General features: G+C 36.3%; 1 protein-coding gene across 3 annotated transcripts in view; it reads left to right on the forward strand.

Annotated features, from left to right (window-relative positions):
• SLC44A5 (solute carrier family 44 member 5) overlaps nucleotides 1–12,584 on the forward strand; it is a 431,009-nt gene that overhangs the window by 299,435 nt on the left and 118,990 nt on the right. For all 3 annotated transcript variants that reach the window (XM_070786302.1, XM_019957254.2, XM_070786303.1), the window contains one exon: nucleotides 11,749–11,822. In XM_070786302.1, coding sequence (XP_070642403.1) covers nucleotides 11,749–11,822 — 74 coding nt within the window. The remainder of the gene's footprint in view (nucleotides 1–11,748; nucleotides 11,823–12,584) is intronic.

Here is a 12,584-nt window from a genome sequence, read left to right on the forward strand (position 1 = left end):
GCCTTTAGTCTTTCCCAGCATCAAGGTCTTTTCCAGTGAGTCAGTACTTTACATCAGGTGGTCAAAATATTAGAGTTTCAGCTTCAGCATCGGTCCTTCCAATGAATATTCAGGACTGATTTCCTTTAGGATTGATTGGTTGGATCTCCTTGCAGTCCAAGGGACTCTCAAGAGTCTTCTCCAATACCACAGTTAGATTTCTTTTAAATTATTTAAAATTTATTCTTTTATCTAATGGACACTTAAATGATTTTAAGTATAAAATGTTTTATGACTGAGGTAATTGCCTTGTTAAATTTATTTCCAAAACTAAATTTTCATTTCATGTTCCAAAAGCACTAGAGTAACTATAGGACAACCTGCTTAAAATTAGTATAGATAGCTAATAAACATTCTAAGCAGAGGCAAAGTTCTAAGAAAACCACTGAATACATATTTTACTGAATACATTATTTTAAGGAAAATAAAAAAGGATTTTTATTATCCAGATTTGCTAAATAGATATAAAGAAAATTACAAAAGAGAGACATACCATCAAATTGGAGAGACTTGATGAGTGAAGGTTAAAAGGCCAACTCTGTTTTCATATATGCAGTGATTCAAACAAGAAGCAGGGGTCTGTGTCTTATAAAGTTGGTGAGATGTTCGTTACTGGGAAACAAAGGTCTGATTTGTAAGAAGTTTACTGAGGCATTTATGGATGTGTATGTTCAATTCCATCCCCATTTAGAAATACTTGAGCAATAAGAAAGATTAATCAGAAGACAGTCTGTCACTCTGTCACACACTTTTTTAGTAACCATTTTGCTTAAAGGCAATAAAAATGTGTTTTGAATTTTAGTCAATAATAATCAAGAAAAAAGTGAAAGAGCAGAAGATCCATTTTTAAACTTATTTTGAGGGGATCAGAAAGAATTTCATAGAATAAAATAAGGCAGCAATCTATTTATAGTTGTCAAATGCAATCTATGTGTCTTAGATTTTCTTTTCTATTATAAATGCAATTTGTGCTCATTGTGACAGTTTTGAAAAAAACAGAAAAAGCAAAGGAATAAAAACAAAATCACATAAAATCATACCACCTTGAGATAGTGGCTGCACCCCACTCTGGTACTCTTGCGTGGAGAATCCCATGGACCGAGGCGCCTGGTGGGCTGCAGTCCATGGGGTCACGAAGAGTCGAACACGACTGAGTGACTTCACTTTCACTTTTCACTTTCATGCATTGGAGAAGGAAATGGCAACCCACTCCAGTGCTCTTGCCTGGAGAATCCCAGGAACGGGGGAGCCTGGTGGGCTGCCGTCTGTGGGGTTGCACAGAGTCCGACACGACTAAAGCGACTTAGCAGCAGCAGCAGCAGCCTTTTATTGTATCCTTTTTTTATATTATTAAGCATTTACATATATATTTATATATCTATACATATATGACACATATGTTTTATAACCTATTTTTCTCAATATATTATGACCATGTTTTCATATAATTATTATTCTAAAAATTGCTTTCAAATTTTATTATAAACAGTGTTTTAAATCCTTATAAATTAATTCTTGTTTCTTCAATACATGTTTCCATACTATAAATTACTAGAAAAGAAATTACTAGATCAAAGGGCATATAATTTTCTGACATGTCCATCATCTGTAGGTACCTTTTCTCATTATTAAAATTTTGGGTGACAAATAGTAATCTTTTCATTTTAACATGTAGGCCTTTGATTACTAAAAATATTAATTGTTTATCATATTATTTAAGGAAGTATGATTTAAAAATAAATTTTAATAGCAGAATTTTTGTAGCTATTCCAGTCATGAAAATTTTCAGAAGTTCACTGTTTAAACAAATATTCTTGAGCACCTACTCTGTGTTTCTATGTAGAGGGATGCTAACCTATTCCAAGAACATTAAAGAGCATTTTGAACTGATACATGTGCGTTTTCAGTCACTAAGTCGTGTCCGACTCTTTTGTGACCCCATGGGCTATAGCCTGCCAGACTCCTCTGTCCATGGGATTTCCCAGGCAAGAATACTGGAGTTGGTAGCCATTTCTTTCTCCAAACTGTTTCAGAGTCTCTGTAAACTTTTGGACCAATTCCCAAGGCTGTTCTAAGCTGGTTCTCTTAAGACCTCTTTGATGATACCAGTCATGCTGTGGGCAATAACTGTGATCTAGTGTTCACTTTACTAGCAATTTTCTGAGTAGTTTCCTCTCACTGACACATTCTTAACTATAATGCAGGTTTTACAAAGATGATGAATAATATAGTAAGATCAATTTTGTCTGACCTTATTCCATTTTAAACAAAAGAGATATTTATATAGACATCATTTAAACTTCTGTATTTAAAAATGAAGTTTTATTTCCCCTTTACAGATAGAAAATATAAATTATAACCAGTTAAAGTTACTCTCTAAAGACATTGGAAACCCAAGTGCAAACAATATAGGAGAAATAGAGGACGCTGCTGCTGCTAAGTCACTTCAGTCGTGTCCGACTCTGTGCGATCCCATAGACGGCAGTCCACCAGGCTCCCGGATCCCTGGGATTCTCCAGGCAAGAAAGTGAAGTGGGTTGCCATTTCCTTCTCCAGTGCATGAAAGTGAAAAGTGAAAGTGAAGTCGCTCAGTCATGTCCAACTCTTAGCAACCCCATGGACTGCAGCCTTCCAGGCTCCTCCATCCATGGGATTTTCCAGGCAAGAGTACTGGAGTGGGGTGCCATCGCCTTCTCCGGAAATAGAGAATAGGGGAAGCTTTTAAGATTCAGTTATCCAAAAGAACTAAATCATGCAAGTACAATACTGAAATATCATCTTAAATATTCTAATCAATTCAAAATAAATGATCAGTGTCATTGTATGATTTCTTAGAGTGTTATGCTATTTGGAATATTTCATTTTCAGCAACAGTTTAACATGTACTAAAAAATAATAAAACTAACACTCTCTTCTCAATGATTGGGTGTCAAAATTATCTTTTAAAGTAAATATAACTGTAAAGTCATTCTTAAATTTTTTTTCCTTTTTATTTTATTTTTTAACTTTACAATATTGTATTGGTTTTGCCATATATCAACATGAATTCGCCACAGGTATACATGTGTTCCCCGTCCTGAACCCTCCTCCCTCTCCCTCCCCGTACCATCCCTCTGGGTCGTCCCAGTGCACCAGCCCCAAGCATCCAGTATCGTGTATCAAACCTGGACTGGCGACTCGTTTCATATATGATATTATACATGTTTCAATGCCATTCTCCCAAATCATCCCACCCTCTCCCTCTCCCACAGAGTCCAATTTTTTTTAAGAAAATTAAAACACTTGTATTTAGTTTGAGCACCTGAAAATACGAGTTCATGTGATTAAAAGCTCATTGTGCCTTCCTATTTTCTGATTATGTAACAGTGTAATTCTTCAAGATAATTTTTAACCTTTTATCATACTTGTAGAAATGGCTGGTGTAATTTGCTTATTTCTAAAACCTCAACTTTCACACACACCCCCAAGTCGTATACATGGTATTTTCTAAAGCTGTGGGAATAGAACAGTAGAGAACTCTTAGACAGTATGTCTGGGAAAAAAGAAGCTGGAGGGAAATGGGAAGGTTACAGTTAACTCCTTCAAACACAACTCTTAGAAAATGCTCTTATCACTGATCACCAGATTCTCCATTAGTAGTGAAGAGTGGAAGAATAGAAGAATTTTTTAACTTACACAGAACTGTACCTCACATAGTTCCCAAATGTTTTGAGTCTGCTGACTAAGCATCATTTAGCTTGATTTAATTCAAGCCACATTCTGCAGTTTGCCAAGTATCTCAGTGGAGCTTAGAGAATGGCCCCCAAATTAACTGTCTTTTAATAAAGCCTCTGGGAAGTGAAGCAACCATTCAATTTTCTGGAACAGACTTCTGCAGTAAGAAACTGAGAGGTAACGGATGACTTAATGGCATCATGCAGGTGCCAACCGAACCACAGAGGAGAAGTGCTTCTAAACTGTGCATTATCAATGCAGCCACGTCATAGACAGATGTACTCAGGGGACACCAGGAACTTCAAATAAGAGGTGACCATCAGACTGAATTCATGGGCAGTGGACAGTCCCTAAACTGACTCATTAGGCATGAATGGATGATCTGTCAGAGAAAAATGACTTTTAAGACCTCCATTTTTGCTCTAATGCTTGATATTAAGGACCTTTCAGGATGGTTGATATCACTGAAATTTCAGCTGTCACAAAGAAAACTAGTAAATGAATCAGTTTCTGAATGAAGATAGAAAGCTGTCCCTGAAAAAAAGAGGCAGAATGACAGTTGTAGGAAAGAAGAACTAGTGTGGAACTGAAATGTAAACCTAAGAAACAAAACTCTCTTATTACCTCTGAATTTAATTTAATTTTTTTATGATTTATTTTATTGGAGTTTGAAATGTCTAGGTAGCAAACTTAAGCTTAACCTCAAAATGAAATCCTTAGACAACATATCCACTATATAGGCCTTATCCCCTTCCAGAAAAGAAGATCTGAAATTTGAAATACAGCACTTTGAGTTTCACCAGACCCTGCTTATGATGTATTAGCCTGTCAGTTACAGGTGTGTCTTGCTGCTGCTGCTGCTAAGTCGCTTCAGTCGTGTCCGACTCTGTGTGACCCCATAGACGGCAGCCCACCAGGCTCCCCCATCCCTGGGATTCTCCAGGCAAGAGCACTGGAGTGGGTTGCCATTTCCTTCTCCAATGCATGAAAGTGAAAAGTGAAAGTGAAGTCGCTCTGTCGTGCCTGACTCTTAGCAACCCCATGGACTGCAGCCTTCCAGGCTCTTCTGTCCATGGGATTTTCCAGGCAAGAGTACTGGAGTGGTGTGCCGTGTCTTACTAATACATAGATTGCAATTTGTGTGTAGCACACAAGACTCTGTGCTTAACTGCTGCCGTAAAAGGACATTATGGCCTAGATCAGAGGTCAGCAAACCTTTTCTGTAAAAATCTAGGTAGTAAATTTTAGGCTATGCAGGCCAGATGGCTTCTGTTGTGACTACTCAGCCATTGTGGGTAGTGTATATATGTAAATATATATATTTATGTAAATGCATATACATATATATATGCATTTACATAAATATATATATAAATGCATGTAGCTATTTTCCAAAAGTCTGTATTTATGGACACTGAGATTTGAATTTTGTATAATTCTTATATCACAAAATACTCTTTATTTTTAAAACTATTTTTTAAAAGTAAAAACCATTCTTTTTTTAATTTAAATTTATTTATTTTAATTGGAGGCTAATTACTTTACAGTATTGTATTGGTTTTGCCATACATCAACATGAATCCACCATGGGTGTACACATGTTCCCCATCCTGAACCCCCCTCCCACCTCACTCCCCATACCATCCCTCTGGGTCATCCCAGTGCACCAGCCCCAAGCATCCTGTATCCTACATCGAACCTGGACTGGCGATTCGTTTCTTATATGATATTATACATGTTTTAATGCCATTCTCCCAAATCATCCCACCCTCTCCCTCTCCCACAGAGTCCATAAGACTGTTCTATACATCCGTGTCTCTTTTGCTGTCTTGCATACAGGGTTATTGTTACCATCTTTCTAAATTCCACATATATGCTTTAGTATACTGTATTGGTGTTTTTCTTTCTGGCTTACTTCACTCTGTATAATAGGCTCCAGTTTCATCCACCCCATTAGAACTGATTCAAATGTATTCTTTTTAATGGCTGAGTAATACTCCATTCTGTATATGTACCACAGCTTTCTTATCCATTTGCCTGCTGATGGGCATCTAGGTTGCTTCCATGTCCTGGCTATTATAAACAGTGCTGCAATGAACATTGGGGTACACGTGTCTCTTTCAATTCTGGTTTCCTCAGTGTGTATGCCTAGCAGTGGGATTGCTGGGTTATAACGCAGTTCTATTACCAGTTTTTTAAGGAATCTCCACACTGTTCTCCATAGTGGCTGTACTAGTTTGCATTCCCACCAACAGTGTAAGAGGGTTCCCTTTTTTCCATACCCTCTCCAGCATTTATTGCTTGTAGACTTTTGGATCGCAGCCATTCTGACTGGCGTGAAATGGTACCTCATTGTGGTTTTGATTTGCATTTCTCTGATAATAGGTGATGTTGAGCATCTTTTCATGTGTTTGTTAGCCATCTGTATGTCTTCTTTGGAGAAATGTCTATTTGGTTCTTTGGCCCATTCTTAGCTCACAAAAAGCTATACAAAATCAGGCAGCAGGCCAGATTTGGCCCATGGGCTATAGTTTGCACCCTCATCTAGATTATAATTGGCTTCCCTTATGGCTCAGCAGTAAAGAATTCACCTGCAGTGCAGGATACTCAGTAGATGTGGGTTTGATCCTTGGGTTGGGAAGATCCCCTAGAGAAAGAAATGGCTACCCAGTCCAGTGTTCTTGTCTGGACAATTCCTTGGACAGAGGAACCTGGCGGACTATAGTCCATGGTGCCACAAAGAGTCAGACATGACTGAGTGAAAGCATGCAGGCACTAGATTATAATAGTTAAAAGGTAATTGCCTTAAAGATGTACAAAGTGTCTGTGAGTCTACAGAGCTGAGAAGGATCTCTTTTATCTAAAAACTGCATGAAGGAGGTGACATTTTAACCTATTTGAAAGTAGGGATTTTAAATTTTCTTAGCTGAAAAAACATTTTTGCACTTAAAATCACTTATTTAATACCCAAATTAAGTTTGTTCATAGCAAAATTTTAAATTCAATAACACATGACCTTGAACAAACACATTCCTGTATACTAAAGCCTTGCAGTGATTATTATGTCTTCCATGCTGTTTTATTTTTTAAATTGTAGTAAGAACACTTAATGTAAGACCTACCCTCTTAACAGAATATTAAGTACCCAATACAGTGATGTTAAAAATATATACACAATGTACTACAGACCTCTGGAATTTACTCATCTTGCATAATCAAAACATAGAGCCATTGAATAACAACTCCCCATTTGACCCTCTCCCCTGCCCCTGGCAGCCATCATTCTACTTTCTGTTTCTATGAATTTGACTATTTTAGATATCTCAAATTAGTAGAATTGTACAGTTATTTGTCTGTCTGTGGTTGGCTTATTTCACTTAGCATAAGGTCCTGTCCTCTAGGTTTATTCATGTTGTCCAAAAGAGTTGAAATCAGAACCTCAAGTGTATATCTGCAAGTTCACTGCATGTTGTCCAAAAGAATTGAAATCAGGATCTCAAATAGGTATCTGCATGTTCATTGCAACATAACTCACAATAGTCAAGATATGTAAATAATTAAATGTTCATTGACAGATGAATGGATTAAAAAAGTATGGCATATACATACAATGGAATGTTATTCATCCCCAGAAAATGAAGGGAATTCTACTCTATGGAGAATGGGATTTTAATAGATGGGGTAGAGATCCAGACTGGAGTGCTTCTGATAGTAAAAGTGAGCATTGTTGATTGTTATTCCAGGATAATAGGTATAAATCCTGGCTATTTCATACAAATTGGGACATATTGTATCCTACTAGAATGAGTCTTAAAGCAACCATGAGCAGAGAACCCTGAATGTTGTCAAGGGAGAATTCATTAGGTATGCAGTGAATGAAAAAGTCCAAGTTGGTTGAAGCACAGGAGATAAATAGGGGGAGAAATCTAGAAAGGTAGTCTGGGGCTTGAACTAGGATTGAAATTGTATTTTCTTAAACATAAAGCTAAGACATTTGGAAATGATTAAACAAGTAGTGGAGAAGCATTGAATTTTTAAAATAATAAAGTGACTTTGTTTGCTCTCAGTGATGTCAGTGGTGTGCAGAATGAATTGGATCAGGCAGAGACTACATGCAGGAGCCCAATAAAGGGACCACAGCAGCAGTTAGAAGAGAGAATGAGAGAATGTGGACTGACTCCAGGCAACAGGAATAGAAAGGAAGGTGTGGATGAAAGACTCATCAGAGAGAAGGAGTCAAGAGAACTTATTAATTGAATATAAAATAAAAGATCTTGTAAGAAAAAGAGAAACTCAAAGGAAACGCCCAAGAGTTTAAGTTGAGGTGACTATAGGCATTCTATACTTTAGGTTAGAATTAGGAAGGAAAGGGAGGTCTACAAATGAGTATAGGACTGGGATCCTATTCTTACTATAATTTGGACAAATAAATATAAGATAGCAATGGTACATCTGTAGTTTAACTTTTGAAAATACTTTTATGCCAGGAGTATTTTGAATAACTCTGAGTGTGAGCAACTTGTTTTTTTTAAAAATTGGACTTTGATTTAGAAGGAAGGTAAGGGAGAGGGTTGAGGTATATTTCTCTATAAAACTATTCTTTCTGTCTTCTTTCTAGGATGCAGTGGGATGCGATCCATTTTTAGATTACTACACTGGTCCTTAGTTTATACTTACTGTAAAAGTAAAAGTGAACCCAACTGAGGGAAATATACAGTTATGACAGACCTCTAGCTAGAATATGATTCAGAACGATTTTAAACCACAAGCTTGTATCACCCAGTTACCTCTATACTTAAGAGTCTTCAAAATTATCCAAACTAAGTATTTGATTAAAAAAAAAAAAACTCATTTTCCACAGAACATTTGGGATTGTAAAGATGCCTTGAAATCAAAGAAAGAAACAATGATGATACTTTATAACTTCTAAAATTTGAATTAAGCTTCTGCTGTGTTGCTGACTCCCAAAATGGTACCCAAGCTATATTTTATATTTTTTATATTCAATTTTCCAATAATTTTCTAAGCAGTGACTTTTTTCCAGCAGGGAATATGGAGAGAAATAAGAAGTGGAAAGAAATAGTTGTTTTACACACACACACACACACACACGCCTAATTTTAAAAGAAAAAAAAATTAAACAACAAAGGGAATGAAATCACTAGAGGAACAAATTCAGAAACAAGAATTTTTAATTTAGAAAAACTTTCCTACTTTTTGAAACTCTTGAATTCTTCAAACTCTTCCACTTGTTCAATATTCTTCCATGTATAGATACTATGAAATTAACCAGTCTGGCCATGGTGTGTGGTATGGTCCGCTATTTCTCTAAAGTAGTGGTCCAGAAAAGGAAAGTAGATTTGAATACATTATCCTGCCTGGTCCCAGAATAGAATCCCCAGACATCTCAGGGTATGAATTACTGAGAAATGTTATCCCTCTCTGGTGAGAGACTAGACTGCTGGGAGAGTGGATAGAGAGTGGTTGTGTGGTGCACAGTAGCCCCTGGTGCTATGGCATGTTCTTGGTACAAGAAAGAAAGAGAAATCGTAGTATAAATCCCCCTTGTTGTTGTTGTTATAAAACCCCCTATAGACCAAAACTCTGATTGATGCCCTTCATCAGGACCAGTAGCCAAGGACTGTGGGTTTTATTTCTTAGAAATTTCCTTTTGGGCTCTGCTTCTTTCCTTGTGCCTTTTTTTTTTTAATTGGTAAGTTTCTTTTACTCATCTTTCTAGTATGTTTAGCTCTTCCTGTGCTGACTACATAATATAAATAGAAAACATTATAATGCTATATAATTATAGTCATTATAAACATATTATAATGTATATTATCTATGATATAACCATGTAGATACAAACATGTCATACATATAATATTACAGGACACTGGCCAACCTGGCTGGTGCTTCTGACTCTATCCCTCTCTCCTTAGTTATGATTACACACAAAGGCTTTGACAACTTCAAGATTTCTAATAAAAGCTTATCAGTGTTCTAGTTTTCTCTTCCTTAGTTCTTTGCCTGCAGGCAGTCCTTCTTAGGTATCATACTATTTAGCAACTGCCCTGACAGGATGAGAACTGATCTTAAGTAGGATGTGTCAAAATGCAAATAAACCAGATCCTTTCCTCACCCTCCAGCAGGTTTAGCCTTCAATGATTGTTAAACAAAGAAATCTAGATTATCTTTTTTTTCTCTCTTTATATTATTCTTATAGTTCTTCAGTCCCAGTGAAATTTTAAATTCCTGGGTTGAAGTTGGATTTAAACAAGTAATGGTTTGTTTCTGAATTGACCATGATTAGCTTTCTCTATGATGGATCCCTTTCCTGTGGTGAGGTGGTATAATAAGGATGTGTGTGGAGTTTTCAATATGACTAATTGGAATCTTTCTAGAAAGTTGTAATCATATTAGAATAACCACTAAGTGAAAAAAGATTGGGCATAGGAGACTTAGATGTTTGTCTGCCTCTGCAACTGCTTCTCTCTCGTGGACCTTATATAAGGCAACTTACCTCACTACCCTGAAAAACCCAAAGGTAGGAAACTCACAAATTTATGTAAGTGAAAACAATAAAAGTATAACAGGGCTTTATCAATATACAAGGTATTACTGTGTCTGTTACTGTACAGTTATTATTCATTATTATTGCTATTACCATCACTAAAAATAGAATGTAACTTCAGCCTGTCTGTGCTAAAAGATTGGAACATATCCATCTAACCTCTAGAACAAGAAGTTTTTGCTATGAAAATTCTCATGTGCATTTTTTAATCCTGTCAAATACATTGATCTGTCTCTTTCCTAATAGATTCTTCATTAAGTTTCAACAATGATTGTATTTTTTCTTACTTTTAAGACAAGTTTTGACCTTCTAGACGCCTTTCAAGCTGAACAAAATTTAATATTGGAAATAGGAAATACTTTAGATGAAAACCTGAGTTTCCCTACTGGATACTGGTTTGACTTGTGATCGCTTAGAAAATTACCATGTCTCTCTGAGCCAAATTTTCTCTAAATCTCATTTCACAATATCCAGCTTACAGAATAAGTCGAAAATTACAGTTTAGAGCATTTCATTTTGTAATGCATTATAGACATTGTTTTTTGAATAGTTGCAACTCTGTTCCTCATAGAAAGCTTATGTAGTCAACCCTTTATTTAATCAGAGTACCCTTTATATGTGCATGTAGAAAGATAATGGAGAGAGAGAGGAATGGAAAAGGCTAATCTTTTCTATTATTATGTCATGTACTGCGAAGCATGAAGGAGAAAATTATAAAATCAAATAGCTTAAATTACAATTTCAAATAAAAGAATTTTTTGATGCTGGTGTACTCTAACTTCTAAAAAATTTTGCAAACAAAGAATCAAGAGAATAAATGCTAACAGCTTTGGAGAAACTTCTTTAATCACAGAACTATAACTGCTCTCTGCTGTTTAAGTCTTTGATTGCGGAAATACATTTGATCTACTTTTTAGAATTATTAAGTATAAAAAGGCATATCACTGTTGTTATTATCTTTTGTGTGTTCAGTTGTTCAGTTGTGTGTGACTCTTTGCAACCCCATGGATTGTAGTCTGCCAGGCTCCTCTGTCCATGAGACTTTTCAGGCAAGAATAATGGAGTGGGTTGCCATTTTCTTCTCCAGGGAATATTCCCAACCCAAGGATCAAACCCAGGTGACCTGCATTGCAGGCAGATTCTTTACCGTCTGAGCCACCAGGGAAGCCCAATTATTTTTTTATGCCTTCCTATGTATATTTTTGCAGTAAACACTAGTCATTTTGTATCCCTTTTAATTCTCCACCCCACTTCTCCCTCCTGCCCCGCCCACCTTCTAACACCTTCTAATACCATCACTTTGGAGGTTAGGTTTGAACATAAGGACTTGGGGGAGACACGTTTAGTCCATAAGAGGGAGGAAAACGGATGCTATGTGAGTCTTCTCAGGATCCTTTTAATTCATTGTTCCTCTTCATCTTTAGGAGTTGTACAGATGTGCTGTGCTGCATGATCTTCATACTGTTCATTATGGCCTACATTCTTTTAGGACTTGCAGGTGAGTAAGAACAGGTATAGAAGATATTTAACTTTTACTATTTACATGACTAAGCCAGTGTCACATTTTTAACATTAATCATTTCAAAATCCTTCTTCTTATTGATTATTGTCTTTTCTGGAGGGAGTATGCCTCACCAGAACTCATTGGGTAGGAGATGCAATGAAAAATAAACACAGAGCAGTTTATTCAAAGGCAAGTCTATAAATTACTTAGATAAAATTATACAAAAGAAAGAAAAACCCTTATAGTTGCTTTTTAATCATTTTTACTTTTGAAATTTTATTAAGCAGCTAATAAGGTTCACATTATTATTTACTAATTAGAGTTAGGGACTTTTGATGAAAGTGAAAAAGGAGAGTGAGAAACCTGGTTTAAAACTCAACATTTGGAAAACTAAGATCATGGCATCCAGTCCCATGACTTCATGGGAAATAGATGGGGAAACAATGAAAACAGTGACAGACTTTATTTTGGGCTCCAAAATCACCGCAGATGGTGATTTCAGCCATGAAATTAAAAGACACTTGCTAGTTGGAAGAAAAGCTATGACTGACCTAGACAGCATATTAAAAAGCAGAGACATTACTTTGCTGACAAAGGTCCATCTAGTCAACACTATGGTTTTCCAGTAATCATGTATGGATAGGAAAGTTGGACTATAAAGAAAACTGAACACCGAAGAATTGATACTTTTGAATTGTGGCGTTGGAGATGACTCGAGATTTCCTTGGACTGCAAGGATATCAAACTTGAATATTC

This window comes from Bos indicus, chromosome 3 (genome assembly GCF_029378745.1).
Source record: "Bos indicus isolate NIAB-ARS_2022 breed Sahiwal x Tharparkar chromosome 3, NIAB-ARS_B.indTharparkar_mat_pri_1.0, whole genome shotgun sequence".
In the NCBI taxonomy this organism is placed as follows: Eukaryota; Metazoa; Chordata; class Mammalia; order Artiodactyla; family Bovidae; genus Bos; species Bos indicus.